This window comes from Myripristis murdjan, chromosome 18 (genome assembly GCF_902150065.1).
Source record: "Myripristis murdjan chromosome 18, fMyrMur1.1, whole genome shotgun sequence".
NCBI lineage: Eukaryota > Metazoa > Chordata > Actinopteri > Holocentriformes > Holocentridae > Myripristis > Myripristis murdjan.
Window position 1 is genome coordinate 13,292,108 of NC_043997.1, and position 25,283 is coordinate 13,317,390.

The following is a 25,283-nucleotide window of genomic DNA, read 5'->3' on the forward strand; positions in this document are numbered from 1 at the left end:
AAAACACATTCTAGTTTCAGCTGTATGCTGATGTGGCCAGACCGAGCTCATTTGCTGTGCAGACATCCATCCTCAGTGCTGTACAAATTACTCTTAAAAACTGAGGTAAAAAAGTATGTTCTGTAATTGTTACTTTGTGATTAAAAGAATATTTCTGGGTTTTAGAAGGTTTTACAGTGTATCAGAATGGATTTCATGGATTTCATGGCTAACACAGAGTGGTTAGACTTGCAATCTCAAACAAAAACTGATGGACTGAAAGCGTGATGTTTCCTGCCATGAATTCACATTTCTAGCCTGAAAACTGAATGTGAACACAGACAATGTGCAAGAATCAGTTCTATAAATGTGGGGATAGATGTGACAGATCTGAGGGAATTTTTGGCTGACACTTTCAGAATTAACAAAATATATATATTTTCTTTATCAAAATCAACATGTTTCATTCACAACTTGTTGCAGAAAGCCTTCCTGTTCCAGTGTCAAACAAACTTTACTCTGGTGTTGGTCTGTCCATGAAAATGAGAAACAGCTATGAGCTCAAGATCCATTTCATCCTTCAAAATTTATCCATTAGCATGTAGATTTAATACACATTTGAATTAAACTTGAATTAAAAAAGTTTTTTTTTTTTTTTTTTTTTTTTTTACATTAAGGCAAAGGAGAGAGGGATACAGATATTTTCTGTTTGTTGTAGAGGCTGTTGGAGACCACATGCTTTTTAAAACAGACATGTCCACAAAACTGACAAATTCACTTTTTATTTAGTGATGCCTCATAATAAATCATCTTGCAGTGCAAAAACATACATTAGCAGTGTCACAAATCATGAGTGCCTCTCCATATCACATGGAGGGTTTGGTGATCTTCACAGAAGACAGAAGGCAGCAGAGCAGCCTACAGGTTGGCGGGGCTGAAGTGAACGAAGAAGGTCTTGATCTCTTTGGGCGAGACGGTCACATTGAAGGCTTCATCTCCACAGCGACAGCAGCGTTTACTCTCTGAGAGGGAATTAAAAAAATAGACTTACAAAAAACATAATTTTAAATGAGGGGTACAGCTATCAGTACATCTGTTACTTAAAGCAGTGTTTCACTTTAGCAGAACAATTTCATAACCCCCGTGTACATGAGCTGATGAACAGCCAGGTCAGCCGTGGGTGTCCTCTTACCACATATACAATCATAATCATAACATTATTTTCATGTAGTCTATATAGAGGGGGGGGTTTGTTTTGTTTTGTGATTTTACTCCAAGGGTTGACTATGAATCAATAGTGTTAAAATAATAATTACAGTTCACTTTTACTTTAAAAAATATTCTTAAACAGTAAAATCTAACTAGAGTTCCACATTAACAGAAGTCAGGGCTCCCACTCTATGTAAAATGTAAAATTCCCTGACATTTCCATGACTTTCCATGATGACAAAGTGAAATTTCCATGACCCACTTCAGAGGATCTTATTAAAGTTTATCATCCTTTTCTTCCACCAGGGAAATAAATATAACATAAACATGATGGAAAACAAACATTACACTGAATGACTTTTTTTGTAATTGAGGCTGAAAAAAATCCATGATATTCCATGGCTTGTCCTAAGAATGTATTGAATTTCCTGACTTTCTCTGTCTGGGATAGACTTTTCAAAGTTCCCTGGCCAGTGGGAACTCTGGGAATTGATCAGTCTTTATTGGTTCGGTCCTCTTGTCGTCAAAAACCACTGATGGCACACCACCAGATGTGCTGGACCGTCGTCTCGGTGTCTTTGGTATTGTTGTGAAACACTCCTACTATTTGTGTTTGAGTTCTATGTTCACTTGAGCTGCACAATCAGTCGCTCTTAAGAGGACAAAAGGGTTTAACTTGACTTGACAAATGGCAGACAATTCAGTTTTCATAGTGATTCTCTCTCTCTCACGTGTTTCCTTGGTCTCTGCAGTCTTCCACTTCCACCTCTGGAGACTGTCGATGTCCCAGGTCCCTGTGAGAGAACGCTCCTCCAGCGCTCTCACTTCCCCTATGCCCCGCAGGGCTTCCTGTTAACACGGGAAGTGACCATTGAAAAAGACAACAAATGGCACTGACCAGTTCATGTTTAATTTTATAAATAAAAGCGTAACTTGTGAAACTGAGATTGCGTTCGGAATTTCTGGTAACACAAGCACTTCCTCTTTCAGCGTGATGTCATTCCAATGTGGGGAATAATAAGCGTGTGCATTCATGGTATCATGTGTGCATGTGCATTACCTTCAGGTTTACGGTCACCGGCTTCGCTAGATCAGGGTGTTCCCCTTCCTCGAAGAGATGCATGATTCTCAGCAGGACCCGGTCAAAGTCCGGCTCAGACCTCAAATCTTTACCTGGACATGAGGAATCAAATCAGATAAATGGAGGCCATATTTTTGCTGTGGGTTTCCTATAAACAATTACACAAGCCGCTGTATATCTACTACTGGCGGATGGACAGGACTGTGTCTGACCTGAGTCTAAGTGGCTGAGGTGAAGGCTGTGTTTGGAGCTGTAGTTCCATCCCGGGATGCTGAGGCTGAGCAGGTGGAGGTTGGGGGGCAGGACCACCGGCTGCACAGGAGAACTTCCCCTGGGCTCCTTCTTTAGCCAGCTCCTCTCTAGAACGACCACAGACAGAAAGACAGACAGTGGTTTCAGTGTGCGACAGCCTGGGGAGCTTGGTCAAATAACTGAAACTTTAAAAGAGGAGTGTCCTGAGGAAATCCAACGCTATTCTCGACTGTTCTCATGGGTCAGCACCACCCTTTTCCACTGGCACGCCGCTGAGGTTTAGCTCGGGTCCGCTAAGAACCAGCCTACGCTTCCACCGTCCTGAGAACCAAACGATGATGTCAGGATTTCAAATACAGGTGTTTGCTAGTTTATTTTGGTCTGTACTTCGGACAACATTGGCTTCCTCAAGCTCACCTGTAATTTCCACCTACACCTTTGATTTCCTTCATGAGCTTTCCATTTTGCCCTGGATTTCTGTAATGCTCCGTATTGCCAGTAAAGTGTTAGTATCTTTGACGGACCCCTGACCCCTTCTTGCTGATGGTAGTTTTTTTTTTTTTTTTTTTTTTTAATATGGTGGCTCAACTAGTGTAAACACTGAGACATTACCATGCCTTACAGACTCCTACGTCACTACGCCCCTGGTTCCAGACCGGAAAGTTTATACATAAGTTTATGGTGGCAGCAAAATTGGATGCCAAGCCAATTTCCTCTGCCGGCGGTCCAAATGCTCAGAAGGGTTTGCAGTTTGGCACCAGCTCCAGCACTGTCCTTGGTGGAAAAAGGGTACATGAATGCTGAGAAGAACCAGGGACTCATTTGTCCCCACTGACCAACAAAGTATCAGATTACTCAGATCTTCTCAGCATCTATAGGTCACACAGCTCTGATCCAAAACAAAGTTTATGTGACTCTTTTCTTACATTATTGCCAGTGTTAGTTTGGCAGGTGTGTCACTCTTTAAAAAGTGGACCAGTACAGTTTTTAATGCCATGCTGCCGAACAATGACTGCTCTGTGGCGAGCACTCACGAGGCTGGTCTATGGGCATGACCACGGGTCTGTGCTGCAGCTGTACCGCCTCCCTCTGGTAGAGCTGGGCGGTGGCGTCGATAGAGCCGAGCAGCATCCACAGGGTCGGCCGGACAACCGAGCTGTCGTTGAGGGTCAGGTTGTAGCCGAGGTTCCAGGGCAGGTTGTTCCAAAGACGCCGGTGGAGCATCACCTGGATGAAACGAACAAAAACGTGCTCACATGTTTCTGTGTGTGAGTAAACAAGACTGGAAGAAAGTGGGGGTTTTTTTGTGTGTGTGTGTCTGTGTGTGTTGCCTACCTCTACTTGCCCGTTGGCCTGGCTGGACACGCCGTGGGCTCTGTCACTGAGGAGCACCAATCTGCTGAGGTCATCCTCGATGTAGGCTGCCCGAATCATGGGGAAGTAGTTCTGCAAAATTCATACGACAGGCACCATATAGCACTATTTAAGTCAACCTGTCATGTCGGTGTCTTCCCACATATATCCTGTATCTGTGTTTATGCACAGTTGGTTTGAGCAATATCAAAAATATAACACCTGACAAAAATCCTGTCAAAATATTGCAATTTTCAACATTAAGAAAAAAACTAATGATAATGGATTGTTTGTCGCAAAAGGGCATTTCAGAACAGCACTCATTGATACCAATACTGAACTGAACCTCCCATTATATTTCAAAATAATGACATCAAAATAACTTTGTGCTATACTAAAGACTTGTCTAGCACAGCCATTCACTGGTCTGGCTATGATCCACTAACTTTGGGCAGTGGTCCATTGACGAAGTGCAGTATTCAGTAATGTAGAAAATATCATATACTCTGTGGCCATAAATATAACAATATTTGGTATTATTGGATATCTGCCCAAGCCTAATGCACAGACAGCTGGCTTTCTTTATGTGCAGGGCCTTTCAGACTAACTTAAGAGTTTAATCCCTTGCAGATGAAAATCCCGGGAGATCCATTTTTCCATGGCCTCACCCTTGCTAAAGTGTTATTAGTGAACTTCCTGTAGGTTCTCTTCATCATCTGGTAGCCATTGTCGTCAGTGTACAGGGTCCTGTTGTTCTTCAGGGTGGTGTTGGTCCTGAGGACGACCTCTGTGTTGACAAGGAGGGGGCCCAGCGAGTACGACTGCTCCAGCCTGCGACACAGCAGTCTGCTCCCGAAGCCCTCTGGGACACGGGTGGTGATCGAGAAAGCGTAGTCCTCATCGCCCTCTTCTCTAGAAGATGGAGCACGGAAAATTGTAACTAGAAGCTGAGAATGGAGGAGTGTAAACAAATGCCTTGCTTCCTCCTACCTGTAGAAGTACTGTCGGATCTCTGACACAATCTTGCCGGGGACGATCTCCATTTCCACGGCTTTGTAGGCCCTCAAGGCTGAACCGTTGGCAGTGAACATGTAGTTATCTGAGATAGGACCTGCTTTTGCATCTCCATTAGCCTGGTACTCCCAGAAATCCTGGCTCATCCTCAGTCTCCTTTTTTCGAAACTACCAAGGACAAAAAGGTAAGAGGTAAAAAGATCGCACAACATCATGATGTGACCAAAGGGACAACAGATGGATGGTGCACGTTGCTTTCAATGGGCTGAAGTGGTAGAGGAAGTTTTGAGTGAACGGTGATCTTGAAATCTTACCGGTCAGTGATGCTGTGTAGCAGATTGGTATCCTGATCAAACATGAGCTTGTAACATTCATTCAGAACGGGCAGGAGCCTCCTGCCTGTTTTGGACCAGTCCTTGACATTTCGTCTTTCGAACACGACCCCTTCGGCTACATAGGTCGAGCCACACTTGGCTTTCCCAGAGCACGGCTTCTCTGAGAACTTGATCAGGTACTCCCGATGTTGAAGACCGCCCAGGTCCACAACGATGAAAAGGTCATAGGTCACGTTGGACTCTGCTGACCTCTGAATCTGTTTTGAACAGAGGGAGATATTCTCTTGATTTAATGCGGACATTTTTGATGAATAAAGAAATCAAATCAATAATTTAGGAACTACTGGAGGAGTAACAAAGCTTGTTTCTCATTGTACCACAAAGATAAGACTGAATAACTGAATACAAAAGTCACTGTTAAATCTTCGTCACTGTTAAACAAAATTACAAAATGTAAAATATTTCATATCTAGTATTCTTACTGAAGAAGGAACTCTATTACTCTCTTACAATTCAAGAATTCAAGCTATGTAATTCCTTGTTGACAAATAAAACTGATGCTGTGAGAATACATTGCATTCAAAGTCACAGTCAAAGAAAAAAAAAAAAAAACCCAACCTGTGCAGGAACAGGCTGTCCGTCGTCATCGAAGACAGTTGCCATGGGGAAGGTTACCGTGACGTTGATGAAGGTGGTGATGTTCCATGCTAGAGGGTTGTAGACGATGACATGTTGCTCCAAAGCCTCATGAGCACCTGCGGGAGGAGATTAATGACCAGTTAATTTGATTTGATCTCCATTATGGCGACCAAAACATCTGAGCAAAGCCCTTGATGACTCATCCAGATACAGCCGATGCGATGTAGCCGTGGTTAAAGTCCTGCAGTGGCCTTAGGATCAAGCCAACACTGTGGCAAGTTTACTTAATAATTATCTTACCAGCTAATTTATAGCCTTTCGTGCACATTCATTATAATTTCTACTACTAGCCAATTAATGTTAAGCAAAAATCCTCCAACAAGATGATACCACCTTTTCTATGGTGGTGTGTGCCAAGGATGCTGGGCATGCCAAGGTCATGGGGCAGCAGAAAGAGGGCAGCCAGGACCTCCTGCACCCCCATCATGGCCTGGATGAGATGTTGGAGGTACATGTCTGCCACCTTGGGAGACTCGGTGCCAGTGATGCCATCGTGGTGCTGGACCTAAAAAACACACGCCAGTAAATAACATTCAGTGAGCTTGGAATTACAAGGTTCTGTCTGGGTGGAGTGCAGCCCTGAGAACCTTACAATCCTCCAATTTGTATTAATCTTAAACACATGTTTGAAAGTCAAGTACATCATATATGACAGATATTAAAAACATAAATATCATAGGCATAAAATTACTGAATTAAAAATAGAACCTGCTTTACTTTCCTTGGCTGTATCAACCTGACCATGACACATAAAGCATTTGCCTCTGTTCAAGGAATGCCCTTCCAACAGAGGGCTCAAGTATTTTGATTTTGACAAATCACCTCTGAGACAGCCCAGCGGAGCGCCCGGAGTTTGTCCAAGGCCCAGTCTTTAGCCACGGGGCCGTCAGGGAAGCTGACCCGGTACCGGGCAAAAAGGGTTTCCGCTGCATGCAGCTGAGAGCTGGCCTGTCGTGCCACCCCTTTCAGGACATTTCTTGAGGCATAAAAGCCTGTCCATGCCTGGTACGGCTCTGGGAAGTAGAACATATTAGCCACAGTGGATGATGTTGACAGGAATAATTCTTTTTTTTCCCCCGTTTATTACAGACTGTACTAAAACACAAATGTTTTGGCTTTGTCTTCTTCTTTCCTCCATCTCATTATGCCTAGTAATTTTTCTCAGGAGAAAGATATTTCTGTCATGCCTCCCTATAAATTTTGAACTACTGAATATGGTACTATAAAAACATCAGGCTCCGACCATAAACCTTTGAAGCATGAAATGATACTGATAGAAAAAAAGAAAACTGAGCCATTTTCAAGTTCTGCATATTATTTGTTATTTATATCTGCGTATTGATTGCTCCTTCATGTTATGTGTTAGGATGCAGGTCCTCACCAGTGGAATAGGGTAGAAAATCGTCATTCTCTCTAACCTCCCAGACAAGATCTGACTGGTGGATGGCCTGAAAGTATTCACTGAGAGTGGCATACTGGACAGTCACTCCAAACTCTTTGCTGTTCTGGTTGATGTACTTCATCAAGGGGTCCATGTTGTTGAACTGCACTGATGAGTTGTAGAACTGTTTGTCACAGCCCTGATATACAACAACAGCAGAGGTTGGTACTATGCGGTGGCATAAAACATCAAAAATCATCTTGCAGTCTGTACAGTAGTATCATTTTGATAATCTTAACAAGGGCATTCAGTCATAGATGTAAATCGCCCTACTTTGATTTCAACAGGACTTATGCACCTTGGAGAAAATCTCAAAGATTTGGCGTACAATAAAAGGTTGAAGTTTTCAACGGACTTACCCATGGCCAGAGCACGTGGTTCGTCCTGAACCACGCTGCCCTCTGCTTGATGTTCCCCACCATGGTTTCTGCATACTTATGTACTGTGTCCTTAGTGACAGGCAAGCTCATGTTGGGGTACACTCCATCTTTAGGCGGGTTGGGGAACAGGGCAACTCCATTCCAATAGAAACCGGAGCTGAGACAGAAGATCAATACATTCTCTTTTTGTTCACGATCCAGATTATCTATGCAATAATGCAGTTTTTTCTAAATAACTTTGACTCAAAGCTCACTTATTTCAATATTATAAAGCGTCAACCACTCTTGTCTGATACTGATAGGTAGGCAAAGTCTGAGTTATTTATGGTGAAACTGAATTTTCTTGAAGTCTGAAGAGGTTGTGCAGAATAATATTAGGCTGCCTTTCTTCAGTAGAATGCTAAGTACTCAAAATTCATATCATAGTGATTCATCATGTTAATAAAGACTGCTGCATGAGCCAATACAAGGCTGAAATAAAGCAGAGCTTGCTGGACTAGGAGGCTACCTGTTAGAGAAAGGCAGGTGGGACGGGGTGCAGTAGCTAAACTGGTCCATCGTGTGAGTGAAAATCTCCTGCTGCTCCTTCAGGGAGGGAGAACCTCTCCATACAAACTGCAATTTCTGCACCAGAAACACAGATTATTTACTATCAAATACCACTGAAATACTGAGTGCACGATAATGGCAGCTCCTTTCTGTGATCAAAGGGCGTTTTCATCAAAATAATATCAAAAGAGATTATGTCTGGTCCCAAAACTGATACCTTGTTCTTCTGCATGGCGTCTTTAAGGTCATAGTCGATGCGGGAGATGAGGTGGGCGTTGAATCCCGCCAGAGCAAAGAGGACAGGCGTCGTGGCCGAGGCTCCAAACGGGTCCACGTGCCACGAGAACTGCGGGCGCACCCCGAACGTCTCGTAGAGGAAACCATGGCCCTCTGGTTGAGCAAGGGCAAGGACAAGGGCAAAGGTGGCACAAAAGGGAGTGGGAGGGAAATTCTGGGTTACTACAGCCTACGCCTTATGCCTGAAAGAGATGGCTGCAAGGCAAAAAGTGTGTCTCACTACCTGTCATTTGCAATATCTCATCATCAAGATCAGTCACAGCCTCATCGTGCATCACCTGGCCCCCGATTATGAACTCAAGTCGACCCTCTTTCACCAGCTGCCGCACCTAGGGACAAGAAACACACATTTCATTATACACACAGTCTATGGAAAGGTTCAAAAGTGAAAGGTTATGGATATTCTCTAGACATATTTTAGCATATTTTAGTTTTTACGACTCTTTAAGGGGTGTGCAAAGGTTTTTTAATGTTTCGTAGGTATATTTTATCTAGTCTACTATCGTTGCTGTGTTCTCACCTGCTTCCTCTGGCGGTCCGTGGCCACCGTGTCCCACCACAGCCGGAAGAACTCCTGCTCCACGGCGATGAACCTGCGCTGCTTGGCCTTGGACAGCTCCTCCGTCACACTGCTGTACACGTTGGCCGCATAAGCATGCATGCTCTCCTGTAGAAATGGCATATTGATCATCACTTTTTGGAAGTTTGTTTGTTTTCTTGCCCACTACCAGGGTTCAGGTTATGGGGTGTTGTTTAGTTTTCTACTAAAATTGGGCCCCTAAAGCCATTTGAGACTGAAACAGGCTCAAAATAAAACTGACCTTGAACAGTGCAGGGGATAGCTGTGGTTTTGTCAAGGGCTACAAAAATCAGTCATCAGTACTATAACAGATAATGCAACCTATTCTTGGTAAATGCTATATAGTAAATATTAATGGATGTATCAGATCTATTACAAGTAAGTGGTGCAAATAAGAAGCTTCTATATGTGATTTAATCACGTTAAACACCTTCAAAATCATGTCAGAGAGATGATCATGGAAACTTCCTCTTACATCCAAGTAGTTGAACAAACTAGTTACCTGAATAGTGTACACCCAGCCAACATCCATGTGGCTGTGGGGAATGACGAAGGCTTGGATCGGCTTTTTTTCATTTGTCGTTGCGTGTGAGAGACCAAAACAACAAAGAAAAAATGCTAAAAACTCTAATCCTGTCATTTTTACCCCGCACATGAACATGGAGTTTAAACATATGAATTGGACACACTTCCTTATTATTGTTGTGCTGTAGCATGTGACTGTCTGTGAGTTCAGTACGGCGTCTCAGAGAGGACATAATTAGCCGGGCGCTTCCTCAACAGCCCCCAGTGTTTTCAACAACTCTGAACGCTGCTTATTTTGAACTTGCATTTTTCCACGTTTGGTGACATTTACCCCCGGAAACGTTTCCAAACACACGGCTGCTCGTCTGGAGGTGAAAGCGAGTCCGCTAATGTAGACCAAAAATGTCCAAAAACATGAAAATAACGCTGATATTTGGGGGGTTTATCACAGCCGTGGCCGCCGCATTTTACCCCATTTTCTTCCACCCGCTCACACACACAGAGGAGTACAGTAAGTCACAGCTTTTTAATTTCAGTTTCACTTACGCAACCCGTGTTTACAATGTAATTTCAAGCAACTATAACCTGGATAATGTGCCGTACAGATTAATAAAACTCAATATGTAGAATGAAACATAGCGAACAAGGCATAAACATTAGTATTTAACGCTAGGCTGTATTTCTTTAACGTAACCTCATTTATTTGACAAGAGAGACAATTACTTAACCAGTTTCAGGCTACATACTTTAAAGTAACCCGTATTTATTATTACTCTAACAATGTCTAACAATGTATTAATGTTGTATAAATGCTTAAAAAAGCTCAAATTGAACTAGCAGAGCAGCTATTCAGGTATAAAGCCAAGCAGACAGCCATGGGTTTTCACCAGGTCTCTCCAAAGATGAGTTACAGACAAACAGATAGATGGAGTGATGTCAGGGAAATCCATTTACAGAGCCGTGCCTTTGCAGTTTGTCCTCTCACACTCATGTCCCCGTCCCCCTGAGGCCCAGCTGACTTGTGGCCAGCACAAATATGGAAATTTAATCAGGGTGCAAGTGATGGATAAACTCCTCCCGTATCCCTGGTTAGGGGTCACTGGCAGTGGGCCGCAAAGGGGACTGCAAAGACTGATGTAAAAATCTGGTTTGTGACCCAGATGTTGGCCATAAAAAGCTTTCACTCACTATGCTTTTCTCCTCTCTCTCCCTTTCTTTTAGAACAAATCCAGAAGATAAATCGAGCAGGAATCAACCAAGCAGACGTGCAACCAGTGGGTAAGACGCTCTCGTCACACTTTGTGCACCAACGTGGCGTCAGAATAGGAGGGAAATTGAAGGAAATGAATTAAGATGGAAGAATGTTTTTGTTTTTCTCAGATAGGGTTTGTAAGTGACTGTCGTAAAGAGCCAGATGGGTGTGGTTCACAGTTTCAGGGCAGTTTTGACACTCCTCTCATTCTTGCTCTTTTGTACTTTCATGGTTTCTTCTCTTTTTCCTCTTCTTCTTGGCTAAAGGTGTGAAGATATGGTCAGATCCGTACAAGCCTACAAGCAAATGATGGCCTCTGACATCTTAGACGATTGCAGAAAGTGATGCTGCTGGATGGCTATGAGTGGAAAACTCCTATTTGCTTGATGTGTGTGTGTGTGTGTGAGTGAATGCTCTCCAGAATGTGTGCGGTTTTGGTTGTTTGCTGTTATGGTGTTCTGTTTATCCTATGAATAAAATTTTAAAACCTTAGCACTAAAGCTGGCCTCTTGAAATGGATTTTTTTCATGCCGTTTCTGCTTTATTGGACGTCATAAAGAGAGACAGAAAGCGTGGGATGCAAAGAGGAGCAGACATGAGACAAAATTATGAATTGTAATTGAAAACACAGGCCTTGTGAAAATATGGTATCTGCCCCAGCTCACCCTCCGTCCAAATGTGCCTTCAGAGTTTGAACATTTAGTACAACACTTGTTTGTGAGCTGGTGATGTGGGCGGCATCTCCTATTGTGGCCACAAGGGGGCACTCTATACCTTTCTGTTGGCACAAAAGGCATTGGACTGAGTAAAACTTTGTGTGTGCATCTTTGATGTTTTGGAAAAACCTTGTATTTCCAAAAGCTTCCTCTGGAATGTAGCCTTTAGGAGATTATTTTTTTAAAAAAAAATTACAGTGGTTCGTTTATCCATTCTATTCAAAGCAATCTCTTCTGACAATTTATTTTGATTCACTTGGTTTGAGGGTCATGAAAATTGTTTGACAGATGAGGAAAGTGTCCAAAAATTTAGTGTATCATATTCCAAAATGGAAAAAAAGGAGGCAGAGTTTTTTCCTGGACACATCATTCTTTATTATCAATTGCCTCTCAGAGGCAGAGTTTAACTTTTGGTCAGCCTTTGAAATGGCATATGACTCTGGCAGCGATTTGCCCATAGGCTTAAAATATGGGACAGAGCTCCATGGTCTTCTTGTTCGAAATCCCAGTCGATGTGATCCAGACTTTTTTTTTTTTTTTTTTTTTTTTTTACAAGTCCACTGGTGCTGTAAAAGCAGAGAATTCCAAAACTGCCATTTTTTCCCTGTACTTTTGTGGTTTCCTGACATTGACCAGCATCCCCTTTCAGAGTTTGGTCCACCAAAGTCCTTTCGGAGGAATGATAGAGCAAGAAAGAACTAAAGCATGTGTTTATGTTCCAGCAGAGATGGTGCATTTTCAAAGCTGCCCTTAAATCTTTCATAGTCCTCAATGCAGCCTGTACTTTCGGACTTTGAGGATCGTTCGTGAGGCCGACTTGCCAGCAAAACTCCAACTGCTCAGGCCAGCAACAGCCACTCTCCCTCTCAACCCCCCAATCACCAAGCCCCATTGTTTATGAGAGGTTGTTATTGTTGGGCCGCATTCAGAAACAAGAGAAAACTCAAGAGCCTGGCTGTGCGCAGAGGCGTCCAAAGTAAAGAGCGCAAGGGGGTGAGGGGGTGGTTGAGGGAAAAACGAAAAGCAGAAATTCCTCTCATTCCCCGCTGGTGTTTTCCAGATTCCTCAAGCGACAGTCCTCGACTGTGTGAGTGAAGAAAGCAACCGGAGGGGAAATTGAAGCAAACGGAGAGGAAGAGAAGCACATTCTTGAGGGGACGCGTCACCTACAAGTAGAATAGAAAGACACTCAATCCCCTGCTTCTTTGCTTGGCAGTGTGTGCAACAGGTAGTGCAGCATGGCCCTCAGCTTCCAGGCCTCCCTTGCTGTGCTGTGACCCATTGAAACTCCGTGTCAAACCCCGTTGTCGCTCCCTACATCTGTCTTTCGAGTTTGCACCATGCTTTAATGGTCTTATGTTGTCGCCTCCTCTTTATGCAGCCCGAGTCTCATTGAGCTGGATATGTAGATAGACACCCTTCATTATAAAGCTTTGAATAAGGTCACAGCCCACTATAAACCAACATGAACTCGACATTGTCGCCTCCGCCGCACTTTTACCACCCCGCCATTAACCCATCACACAAATCTCTCCCGTCTATTGAGGAGGTTTGGGAGAGCGGCGGCAAGGTCTTCGTTCTGAGCGGTTTGTAAGGCGTGTGTGTTCAACAGAGGCAGATAATTGGCCGAGGTTTTCTAACTAATTGCCATGGGAACAAGGGTTGACAGACAGGCCATGGGGTTGGAGAAACAGCACAGAGCCTTTGGAGAAGGGGCAGGACGGGATGTAAAATATGAGCAAAACCCTGTAGCTCAAACTATGTCAAGTGTGGAGAAAGTGAAGGGGAGGATACAGAAAATAACGAGACGGCAAACAAACAAACAGGAAGTTTGAAGAGTTCCAGGAGCCCCGTCATGACACACCAGTAATAGAAGACAGAAAACTGGAGTCAGTGCAGCAAAGCATTGCTGAAAAAGAGCATATGTGCTCACTACACCACACTGGGTAAATTCAGGTTAAAAACAATTATGTGTGAAGATAGGGAGTCAAAGTAGGAGGTTTTTCTCTGCTCCTCCTTGACTGGCCCGTTGTCAGAAAATCGACTGGGGTAAATAAAAACAATTTCCTAATCTGGTGCTTTTATCATGTAAACCTCTTGCCTTGTCGGTGCCATTGTTGAATTTGTCATCGCTGCGCGGCTGAGCTTTCCTCAAACCCACAAAAACTTCATTTTTAATTCTACAGTGGTGATCCCAAGGTTTCCGAAGATGCCAAATATGTTCCGGAAAAGACATCTGGATATTTTCTATTTGATGTAATGGTGCAGCCATAAAACAATTGCATCTGGGGTTTGAATATTTCTCTCAATACAAACATGATGTTGCTTCAATGGTGCGTTGCAACCAGCAGATACAGAAGAAATGCTGTGACATTTTCCTACAAAATGGAACAAATGTTTTTTTTTTTTTTTCCAACACTGAAGTCACTGAAGAGGAAATTTAAGGGAATATCAGATTTTAATGTCCTTTTTGCTACTCTCCAAAACTGAAAAAACATGACTCTGCATCCTTGGTTCATCAGTGTTATTAGGTGTGAAGGTTTTTTGTTTGTTTTGTTTTTCTTTTTTGAGCATGATGCAAATTAGTGAACACATTTTTTCTTCTGCCAGAGGTTTATATGTTTAGGCAAGTAGGATCTCTGCAATTTTGCACCGTTTAACTCAGAGCGTCGTTTGTTTATCTTTTAAAGAACATGTTTTTTAACATCTGGGTATGATTTGATGGACGCCTGGGTGTTTACATGTCCGAGTTATTAAGAGTTTAGGTTCAAAAGTCTTCTGCACCATGTACGCCACGGGTGCAAAATGACGGGATGCAATGACCCATCAGCCTTCAAAAAGTTTTAGTATTTGCTTTTCCTATTAACAATGCACGGTATGTCTATAACACTGCATGTTATGGTATTTATATCAAGTAACAGAATTTTGCCCACAGAATGAAGAGCTGCCATTAGCTTCATACTTGAGGTCTACTTTGTGCAGCAGCTCACTGAGAACATCACCTCTCATTCATTTTGGCCCGAGCTGCACCTCTTTCCTCCCCTGACCCCTCTTTGGTAGAAAATTCAATCCTGCTTTTGATTAATGATAATGTTCGGCCTAATAACTGCCTTTTCCATGAGCCGCATACTAAAGCCCTCCGTTGCTACGTTGCACAGCCTTTACAGAACAATATGTTTAAATTAAAAAAGAAAGAATCTGAATTCGGAGACGGCACTGTTTTTTTTTTTCAAACCAAAACCGTGGCCTAAAACTGTGAAACAGGTGAACTCCTGCACCGGTATCGATACTAAAGCCCAACACACGTGGCTCAACCTGAAGCCGGTTCATGACCGATTCCCTTTTTTCCCTTCCTACGCAGGAGGTGGTGCATGCCACTGTTACAGAAGAAACAACAGTGGTTTGCTTGGAATAATTATAAAATGCTTCGTGAAACACAAGAAGCTACAATCTACATAAAGTGTTTTTATTATTACAGTGTGTAATATATCTTTTTCAAGTGCGTAAGCCAAAGCGGTGACTGGTTATCACCAAAGGTTTCGCCAAAATCAACAAAAAACAAGAATCTTACAGACGGTTGCTTTGAAAGAAACTCTCACACACACACAGATGATCAGTTTTCCTCCACAAAACAGTTAAGCAGGGTCTACATTTCACGTCTCCAATACGGTCCTTAGCCTTGTAAACAATGTACTGGAGTGCTGTCCGCATTCTTGGGTTAGCAGGCTAACGGCTGTGGAAACAGATAGTATAAGTCTGAAGCAATGTCTAGGAAAAAAGGCACCGGCCAGCCTCCCAGCAGGCGAGTGAGGCAAACTGCCCCAGTGACAGTGTGGTCTGGAGCGGAGCGAGCTAGTGTTACATCCAGTGTGTGTGTGTCATTCAGGAAAGAAAGAGGAGCATCTAGGTTCAGCGGAGAGGAACCCAGTATCCCCCGGAGACTAAACTGCGGTTGTGGAACTTACTGGAACTCCGAGCGTCGTGTGTGTGCCTTTGTGTTCTGCTCAAATTTGCCCCAAGCAGGACCACAAATAGATAATTATGGTTTGTTTTAGGTTGCATCTCTGCTGCCCGGTCGTGAAGGCATGGCAGTTGTGCTCTGTGGCGGGTTGTTTTGTTTGTGTCAGTAAAGTTCATAATTGAAACTGTGTGCTCGGACGACCAATGGTGAAGAGCGGATGATGCAATGATGGCTCGTCCGCTCTCTTTTTCTCCCCGGTTTTAGCCTCATATAGAGACGATTTTTTTTAATGAGCTGGAAGGAAGAGAGAGTTTTTGTGGGCTTTCTTCCCATTTGTTGAGGCGTTTGGCTGGTGCTCCAATCCAGAGCGACTCATAATGAATGAGCAGTTAGAGGAATGGTGTCTTGCTCAAGGACGTTTCATGACTGTTGCAGGAATTAAACTTGTGAACTTTCAGTTACAGGATGCTCTTTCTAACCACCGGGCCACCCAGCCTTGTCTACATGCGTGTAATCATGTGTGTTCTGCTGTGTGTGTCCTCCCAGCTTGCTTCAACTGAGCTCGCTACTAGCACTGATCTAATTTCGAATTACTTTGAACAACAGTTTTTATTGTGGTAATCCGCAAGATTCTTCTTCTTTTTATTTATTTATTTTTTTTATTTTGGCAAGATTTCGGCTTGCTTCTTAGCAGTCATTGCTGTGGTGTTTTTGCACTGCGCTTCCCTGAGGTCACTTGGCAATCAAACAGCGTGTTAAGTTAAGGCTAAGTCATCTTTTTGCCTTGAATTTGAGTTTCTGTGACTGGTGTTGTTCCCTTTGTTCATCAAAGATGGCCATCAAGGAGCCATTGTTACTACCACTAGAAACCTAAAATGAATCCTTTCCTGTGCACCTGAGGACTTTTCCCAGGAAAGACCTCCTTGTCGTGGGAAGCCACAAGTACAAGTTGGTTTTTCCCTAAATGTCGTGGAATATTCCTTAAACAATAACCCACGATCCCCTTTCCTCACCCGTTCAGACAAATGGAAAAGCAAGTTTCAAGGTAGGACTCGACATTGCTCACTCATGTAAGAACTATTTTCAGCCTGCGGGCGCTGTCTCGTTTCAGTAACCTAGAGTTCACGTTCAAAGACACGATTTAAAGACTTAATTGTTGCTTATGGGAAATGTGGAAGGCAGGAAGCGATACAACACTACGCGGGACATAATCACAATAAACATAACTCTCATAAGTAACATAATAAATTCTGCATGTTTAATTGTAGGTTCAAACTCTCACGAACGCGGTTGGGGCAAAGGTCAAGGTTAAGGTTAAGTTTAGAGTTATGGTTAAGGTAAGGGTGTGCTACAGTTTCGCAAATCTAGGGTTACCATCTAGACATGATTATCACTGTTGGCTGTCCCAAAAGTCGCTAGAAGTCTATCTATCATTTATCTAATCTGCATACCAGACCGCATGATTAACAAATATATATATATATATAGCATAAAAACAGGATAAAGAACAAACAAAATCAACATTTGGAACTGGTTATAATCAGTGTTATATTGTGCATGGGCTATTCATTTACACCTCTGCAGCTCTGGCAGTGTGAGTGATCATCTGGACTGCAGCCATCCCAGTGAGATTGACACATACAGGAGCCGTGGGACTGGTGAAGGGGAGTCATGGTGGTCTCCTCCCATTAGACTGGACTCTCAATGGCGCGGTAAGAGCGTGAAGTGTGGAACGGACCATTGTGTGTCGTCACTAAATTGAATTAGTGAGTGAACACAGATATTCTCCTAAAGATCAGAGAAAGTCGCTTGGTTTGTCTCCAGTTGCTTTTGAGGATTATCGTCGCCAAGGGGGTCTGAAAACGCGCCAAGTCGCCAAGTTGGCAACACCGACTCCAGATCGCTGTGCGTGTTCAGCTTTAGTTCGCCCCTTAGCAACATGGCAGCAGCCAACTGCACTGACTTTAAAAAAGATAGAGAGATATGTGTACAGGTAAAAGCTGACTATCTTTGAAAACCTGCAACAGAGACTCTAATGTGAAATCCCATTCAGCACTCAGAGAAATATGCTATGGAGCCATAAGGTGATATAGATGTCGGATAAGAGGTTTATAACCCACAAGGCTACATTAAAGCTGCAATAATTAAAATTGTTAATGGTTGATCATTGATAAATTACATTATTCTTACATTCTTATTCTTTTGTTTCTCTCTCTCTCTCTCTCTCTCTCTCTCTCTCTCTCTCTCTCTCTTTTTTTTTTTTAAGTTCAAACCAGCCCCCATTTTCTCAATTTCAGTCGTTACAGCTCTTCAGTAAATGGAGTGGAGGCAAGATTTAGCCCAGTGAGGGGAGACTGTTTAAATGTCATTAAGGTTATGTTTATGACTAAACTCAACGGGGCCTTGTTTCTTCAAGGCTCCTCAGGCAGCCAATGGATGTGATTAAGCAACACCTCTGAATGAAGTGAACAGGGAGTTCTCAAATGTGTCTTAGAGAGGGCCAGGAGTCTGTCACGTGGCTCACGTCCACATATGGATATGCAGAGGAAATATTTGGGCGATTAGCTGGAGTTTAAGGCTGAAAAGAAAAACACTAATTGCCTCAATCATTCCTCCTCTCAGTGGAGAGGAAAATCTCTGTTATGGACAGACCTCAAGCAGGCCATCTTTCCTCTTTCGACATGATGTTCCACATTCTATGGAACCAGAGGACCGAGAAAAAACCCACAGTGGTTTTTAACCCAGAATGGTTTGATTAGCACAGTTCATCACACGCACACACACACACACACACGGACGCACACTCACACTCACAGCACCGTCCCTCCTGACTGAAACATTGCTGTTACCCATCCTAAACACACACCATTACGGCATCTCCGTCTGAGTATGTGCACCGCTCCGCCGTCAATCACATTATATAGCAGAGTTCCGTTTTACAGTCCCATTATAATCTTAAAACTTTCATATGCACTAAAACAGCGGGGTTAGTGTTGATTTAGGCAGCGATACTGACAAAGAGGGCCAGAGCTGTAAGCAATCATGCTGTTCTTCAAAACCTCTCCGAAAGGGTAAGAAAGGAGGGGAGCAGAAAGGGGGAAGTGATTTATAAGGCACCTTAATACTTGACACTTTCATTTGTGAAAATAAGTCTGTGGCCTATCAAAGCCGTCCCTCGCATTAAAAACCATGGAAAGCTCTTTTAAACAGCTTTTATGCCCCTTTGGCCAATTTTCATTCATATTTCCTGGCACGGGGCTTTATTCCCCCTTGGTCTCGGGGACTGTATAAAAACAAACAGTTTGAAACCCCCAGACAGCATTTAAAAATTATATTTGTAGCGAACAATACGGAGCGTATTTAATTTAACACAGATTTTTAACAGCACGTAACGCAACGGAGGGGAATAAAAAATGTATAATATTATGATCTAATGTGTCTTGCCGAGTGTCTTGTTTAAGTTGGACCCGGCGTAGCACCGCTCACGACGTTGAAAACACTCGAAATATTCCCCTATTTTCACGGAGCTAGATGAACTGTATCCTGTTATTAGTGGTTTAACGCGCAGAGCGGCCTAATTCAATAAGTCAAACCTATATCCTATTGCATGCCACCAGCTGCATAGAATGAAACGGCTCTAATGGACGCGTAGCTTTCACGGTGGCGCGTGATGAGTCACATTTCGGTGTATATTTTCACTGTAGTATAAATGGTGTGTGTGGGTGCACGGGGCGCGCTCTGCCTCTGTGTTCCTCGTGGGTTTTCATTAGAGCCTTTTTGCGGATGACAACAGAATATATGACTTGGCTCCGGCTGGGAATTCTGGGAAAGTCATGGAATTTTGGACGCCTTGACGGAACACAGGCTGTCCGCTCTTGGCCTGCTCCCCACCACGGAGGAGGAGGAGGAGGAGGAGGAATCCTGCTGTATAGTGTGTGTGTGTGTGTGTGTGTGTGTGTGGTGGGTTTTAAGGACATCCTCAGGGAGCTGACCCAGAACAATGACAGGTTTACAGCAGCACCAGGCAGGCGGGCTCACATGTGGCCAATATCAAGCCGAGCCCCAGGACCGCGCTGAGTGCATGTGCAGATTTGACACGAGCGGATCGACCGGGTGATTAGCAAGGCTGGTAATCTGTGTTCCTGTCTGGGCTTCTGTCTGCTCGATGCATTTACCATCCTTTGGTCAAAACGTTCTTAAAGCTCGTAAGGAGGAAAATCCTTTAGGAATTCATCCATTCTGTCTCTCTGTCTCTTGTATCTTGGAACAAACTCTTTTTTTTTTTTACTTTTTTTTTTTTTTTTTTTTAAGTCCTGTTGGACAGTCTAATGGGGCTGTAAGTCATCCAGTGAGAGTATGATGTCTTGTGTGCAGCTGGAACTCTTTTAGGCGCTGGCAAAAATAAAGAAAATAAAGTCTCCGAATAGTAGATTTGCTGGACACTTTATCAAGCGTAAGCTGACTTGTTTCAATTAATCCTTTTAAATTGTTCATAAGTTAAAGCATTAGTGCAAATGGCATCTTTCACCTCATTGCCTGTCAGATTCGCTCATTATTAAAACCTGCGGTGCGGAACTTTCCAGGTCTGTGTGGTTTGTCTCCCTCTTCTGGCAGTAAACGCTGCTCGGGAGATGAACGCCAGTCTTCTCGTGCAAAGAAAAACAGAGGGAAAAAAAAAAAAAAATCATGAAATCGTCGGACAAGATAAGTAGCTATGAAGTAATTGTAATTATACTGTCCCAGTAGAAATTGTGACGTGTGTTTGCTGTGAAACAACATGTCACCAAAGGTCAGGAATGTCACCACAGACAGCGGCTCAGCAAAAAAATTTTCAACCAAGTTGTATCAGCGGGTGATAGGCTCAAGTTCTTCGACTCTGCTGCTGCAGCCGCCGGTGGTTTTGTCGATGCCGCACGGCCGAGTTTTGCTCAAACCCACAGAACTTTATTTCAAATTCTAGTGGAGATCCCAAAGGTTTCCGGAGATACCAAACATGTCCGGCTGAATTACAGGGAAATGTGTGTAAAGCGATACATGTGACATCTAGATATTTTCTGTTTGATGTAATGCTGCAGCCATACAACAATGCCAATAGTGGGTTTGAATATTTCACTCTGTGTATTAGTGTGATGTAACTTCAGTGAAGTATTGCAGATGCAGAAGATGGATGTAATATTGCCAAACAACATGGATTTTTTTTTGTTTTTACTTTCATGTCACTTAAAGGGAAAGTCGAAGTTCAAAGGTTTAATCATAATTGTGTGAACTTATACATCGAACCTACAGAGAATTTATTTTCGTGTGTGTTATCTAAACGTTCCATGGTAAAGGTTTAAAGTCTGACAGCAGGGCCCAGGGCAGGAATTTGAATCACGATTCTAGCGTTTATATTACTGTGTCCTTTTGAATAGTTTCAAAAGCCTTTGAAAGCCGAGATTCTTTTTCAGCAGTTGCTCATGAACTTCATTATTTCCTCCACTCCATTCATGTCAGTCGTGTGTGCAACACAGGGTCAAAAATAAACCATTGGTCTTGTCATGTGCATAACCCTAAACCTCACCGCAGGATTAAATGGCACCCATATGCACTGATGTCAGTAGGAAATTTGCAAAAAAAAAAAAAAAAAAGGTTGAGTTGCATTGCGTAAACCTCATCCGTGTATTCTGTCCAAGGGGTATGCTTCTGCCATTGAATGCCATCCACAAAAGAAAGCCACGCCAAGATGAAAGCAGAATAATATCCCACCTGAGCTACAAATGATCCCTCCCTTTGGGCTACGAGCTTACTTTGTGGTCTCCCTCTCCCTGCTCCCTCCTCTCCCTCATCCGTCCGTCCATCCGTCGCTCCGCTCCTGTTCCATTCAGAGGGAGAACAAACCACATGTTTCAGTGTGGAATCCTGGATGGGCAGCATCCCAGACCAAAGTACCTCCAGCTCTCCTGCCCCCCTGGCATCACTTAGCTCTACCCTGTCATTAAGCAGAGGGCTGGATGGTTCGTGTTGGAACGCAGCCCTTTGTTTGAGAGGGATGGGTGCAGAGCGGAGGGAGGGAGGGGGGAGGGCGAGAGAGGTATGATGTCATCTCAGGTCAGGTTTGGAACCGGGCCTGGACCTGTGGCGGCAGCAACGGTGTTGCCTTTGGGCTCTGGAGCAGGAAAAGTGTGTAGACGGAGATGGAATGATGGGATATGGTCATGTGCAATTTGGTGCGTCTGTGCATGTGTGTATTTGTGTATATGTGTGTGTGTGTGTGTGCAATTGATATGTATGCGGATGAGTAAATATGTGCCTTTCTAAGTTTGGTGCATGTATCTTTTACTCGCCTATGTGTGTGTGTGTGTGCATGTGTGCAGGTTCGTGCTAGCCCTGTGTGTGTGTGTGACGGCGCGCTTGCTCGCGTGCGGTTGGAAAAGTATAGGCTGTTTTATGTTGCGTTCGCTCTTTGTTTCAGTGTTTCTTTAGTGGGTGGATGGTTGAATGAATCATTTGGACAGAGGCTGAAGTATCAGATAGAGTGGTTTGGCTGCAGGGAGACGGGGAGAAGACAAGAGAGAGGGAAAACCAACTTGTACTTGTGGCTTCTGGATTCCCTGCGCACTCTGCATAGTGACGTCTGTCTCCCCTCGCTGCTTCGGTACGGCGGATCGGATCAGGTACCCCACGGAGAACCAGGGCTGAAAATAACCAGATAATTTTATTCAAATTCTGGATTAAAGTTCAGCTATGAGATGCTTGTGCTTCACTCTTCTCAAATGTATTTTACTTTACTTTGACTTTGCTCGATTCCACCCCTTCTTTTGTGTGCGCCCACTGTACGGTGCCTGCCGTCCTTATGTCATGTCATTGTGTCACGTCTTCTTAGGTTACATTGTATCATGTCATGTCATTTCACACTGTAACATACAACTTTCTGTGATGTTATGTTTTGTAATGCTATGCTACACTACGTTACATTTTGCTACATTACGTTACTTTTTGTTATGCAATGTTATGTTATCTTTATGTTATGTTGCAGTTAGTGGTACTGTGATGATAACCATGATATTTTATAAATGAAATATTGATATCATGTTATTAATATGCATATCATGATGTCCTGTCAATAATTTTGTAAGCTTTTGTACAGTTATGGTTACAGAATGACGTTCGACATCCCTACACTCATATTTTGAGTGTAATTCATTCATCAGTGCATCAAGCAATCAGAGTGGAAATAAACCGACCACCGACATTTTGAATTGACGACGGACAGCATCGCTGGTCAAGGGATTGGAGAAGAAACACTTACCAGCATTGAAATAGAAAATAAGCATCTTTACAGAGTATGTATTTTAACTGAAGACACTTGTCACATCCATACTTAGAGTGTGTGTGTGCCTCTAGCAGACACAGTGTGTTTGTGGATAAAAATGGTTTTGTGAATATGCAATGTCACATTATTCCTCCTTGTCATATAAAACACAATTTTAAGCGATATGAATGATGTGAGCGCAAGAGCCAGCGACACAGTTATCCCCGCTGTAATGAGATCACGTAATGAGGCAGCCTCTCCGAAATGTGAAAAATGCCTTCATGAAAACCGACGAGGTGTAATTGCACTGTTGCATCTGCCTGTTGACTTCTTCTTATCTGCATGCATACAACGTGGTAATGTGTGTTTATTGTAAACCCTGTTCACAACGATATGCTCCTGACTGCACAACACAGAACTGAAGGGGGTTTAGCTGAAGTTGACATGATTTCAGTTGAATTGAACTGAACTGATAAACTGAATTGAAATGAACCGAATGTAAAAACGGAACTGAATTCAACTGAGATGAATCCCACCGGGCTGAAATCGGGTCGAACCGAGCAAAACTCAGCTCAGTCAAAGTGAATTCACCAAAACTGAACTGAAATGATTTGAATCGAAAAAAAAAAAAAAAAAAAAAACTGAATTGGACTGAAATGAGACTGACTCCTGAAATCATAATTCACCTCCAGTTCATGAAGCGCTCCGTGTCTTTCAGCGGTGCCTCCTGCCCACAGCTACTTGCTGCATTCTGATTGCACGCTTTACATATCAGCACATCCATCGCCGAGGAAGTGGACTCGCTACGCACTTCTGATGTTATTGCACATATTTATTGCAACATTTATTATCACTGCCTCCAATAATATTTAGATGGAACGGGACTGATACGAGCAGAGTTCCAATAACAGAGATTAAGTGCTCTGGGGTGATTGTGCAGCATTTTTGAGGAGAGAGGCCTCTGCCTAAGTAAACTCAGCCCAACACTGAGGAATTGCGCTCTGGAACGTGGTGGTGTAACCGGAGCCCGGGTTTGGGAATAGCCCGAGGGAGCCGGGCTCGCTTTTCCAAAAGGCTCTATCTTCCACGATACGTTGTGTGAAACAAGGAGGAGCAACCATGGCCTCTGGCTCTCTCTCTCTCCCTCTCTCTCTCTCTCTCTCTCTCACTCTGTGTGTGTGTGTGTGTGTGTGTGTGTGTGTGTGTGCTAAATGGGGGAAGTGGACGGAGGGCTTACAAGAACGGTTAAGTCAGGAAAACAAGCCTCAGGAAACCCTATACCTCACTCTGGCACCGACACAGACGTTCTTTCTCTCTCTGTCTCTCTCACGTTGTCGGTGCTTTGTTATTTCTGTGGCCCAAATATTCCTCCCTTTATTTTGCTTCATTTTTTTCTCTCTCCTCTGCGCTGCACTGTCATGCTCTTCGTCTTCCAATATTTCCATTTCTTGCTTTCTCTCTCTCTCTCTCTCTCTGTATCTCTTCCCGCTCTGTCTCTCCTCCGTCTGCCTGTAGCCTACAAGGGAAAAGGAGGAAAGGCGACAGCAGCCGCGGCAACGAGAGAACAAAACCCACGCCTGACGCGTCTTGGTGCTGTTGAGGAAACAGCGATGACCTTGTTTGTGATTTCAAACGTCACGCCAAGCATCTCTCTCTGTATCGCTCTTGTCTCTTTTTTTTTGACAGTTGTTGGAGCTTTTTTAATCTCTTATTTCTGCGCCTCAAACTTTTCTCTCTCTCTCTCTCTCTCTCTCTCTCTCTCTCTCTCTCTCTCTCTCTCTCTCTATTTTGGCTCGCTTTTTCCCTATTTTCAATCACTTTTTCCACTCTGTCAGGCTCCTCACATCCCAGATTCTCATTTTTTCTCTTCCTTCTCCTGCCTGTCTTTCTCACGTACGAATACACTCACTCACTTTATCTCTTTCCTCTCTCTCGCTCTCTATCAATATAATTCAGTGATGCTTTGTTGGCGTGACAGGGCATAAATATATGTTATCAAAGCGTTCTCTCTCTCTCTCCCTCTCTCTCTCTCTCTCTCTCATTCAGCCTTTGTTTTTCTCTCTTCCTCTCACACACTTCCCCTGTCTACACCCCTTTCTTTTCCACCATCGCTAAAGCCCCTTGTCTGTTTCTCTGTCACCCCCTTTCCTTTTCAAGCCCCCCTTTATCCTTTTCCACTGCTTTTCCAATCTCTGTCTATTCCTTCCTTTCCTCCATCCATCCGTCACTAAATCATAATACACCATGTTTCTCTCTCCATCTCCACATCATCAGCTTGTCCTCTGTTTCTCCTCTCCCCCGCAATTCCTCCATTTCCTTCTTTTTTCTTCTTGCTATCTGTATGTGTGTGTGTGTGTGTGTGTGTGTGT

General features: G+C 43.4%; 2 protein-coding genes across 2 annotated transcripts; one reads left to right on the forward strand and one right to left on the reverse strand.

Annotated features, from left to right (window-relative positions):
- Nucleotides 1-741: 741 nt before the first annotated feature.
- Nucleotides 742-9,871, reverse strand: man2b2 (mannosidase, alpha, class 2B, member 2). The gene is made up of 19 exons (XM_030076637.1): nt 9,672-9,871; nt 9,110-9,256; nt 8,813-8,918; nt 8,510-8,682; nt 8,252-8,367; nt 7,723-7,900; nt 7,304-7,502; nt 6,745-6,935; nt 6,256-6,427; nt 5,842-5,978; nt 5,203-5,480; nt 4,865-5,056; nt 4,543-4,786; nt 3,857-3,967; nt 3,556-3,748; nt 2,482-2,628; nt 2,249-2,361; nt 1,920-2,037; nt 742-1,001 (listed from the first exon to the last, which is right to left on the reverse strand). The coding sequence occupies exons 1-19, from the start codon at nt 9,828-9,830 to the stop codon at nt 898-900; spliced, it is 3,078 nt and encodes a 1,025-aa protein (XP_029932497.1). The 5' UTR covers nt 9,831-9,871; the 3' UTR covers nt 742-897.
- Nucleotides 9,872-9,947: 76 nt separating this feature from the next.
- On the forward strand, nt 9,948-11,446 carry smim20 (small integral membrane protein 20). The gene is made up of 3 exons (XM_030076638.1): nt 9,948-10,205; nt 10,916-10,972; nt 11,213-11,446. Exons 1-3 carry the CDS (start codon nt 10,097-10,099, stop codon nt 11,254-11,256), a joined length of 210 nt encoding a protein of 69 aa, XP_029932498.1. The 5' UTR covers nt 9,948-10,096; the 3' UTR covers nt 11,257-11,446.
- Nucleotides 11,447-25,283: the final 13,837 nt, after the last annotated feature.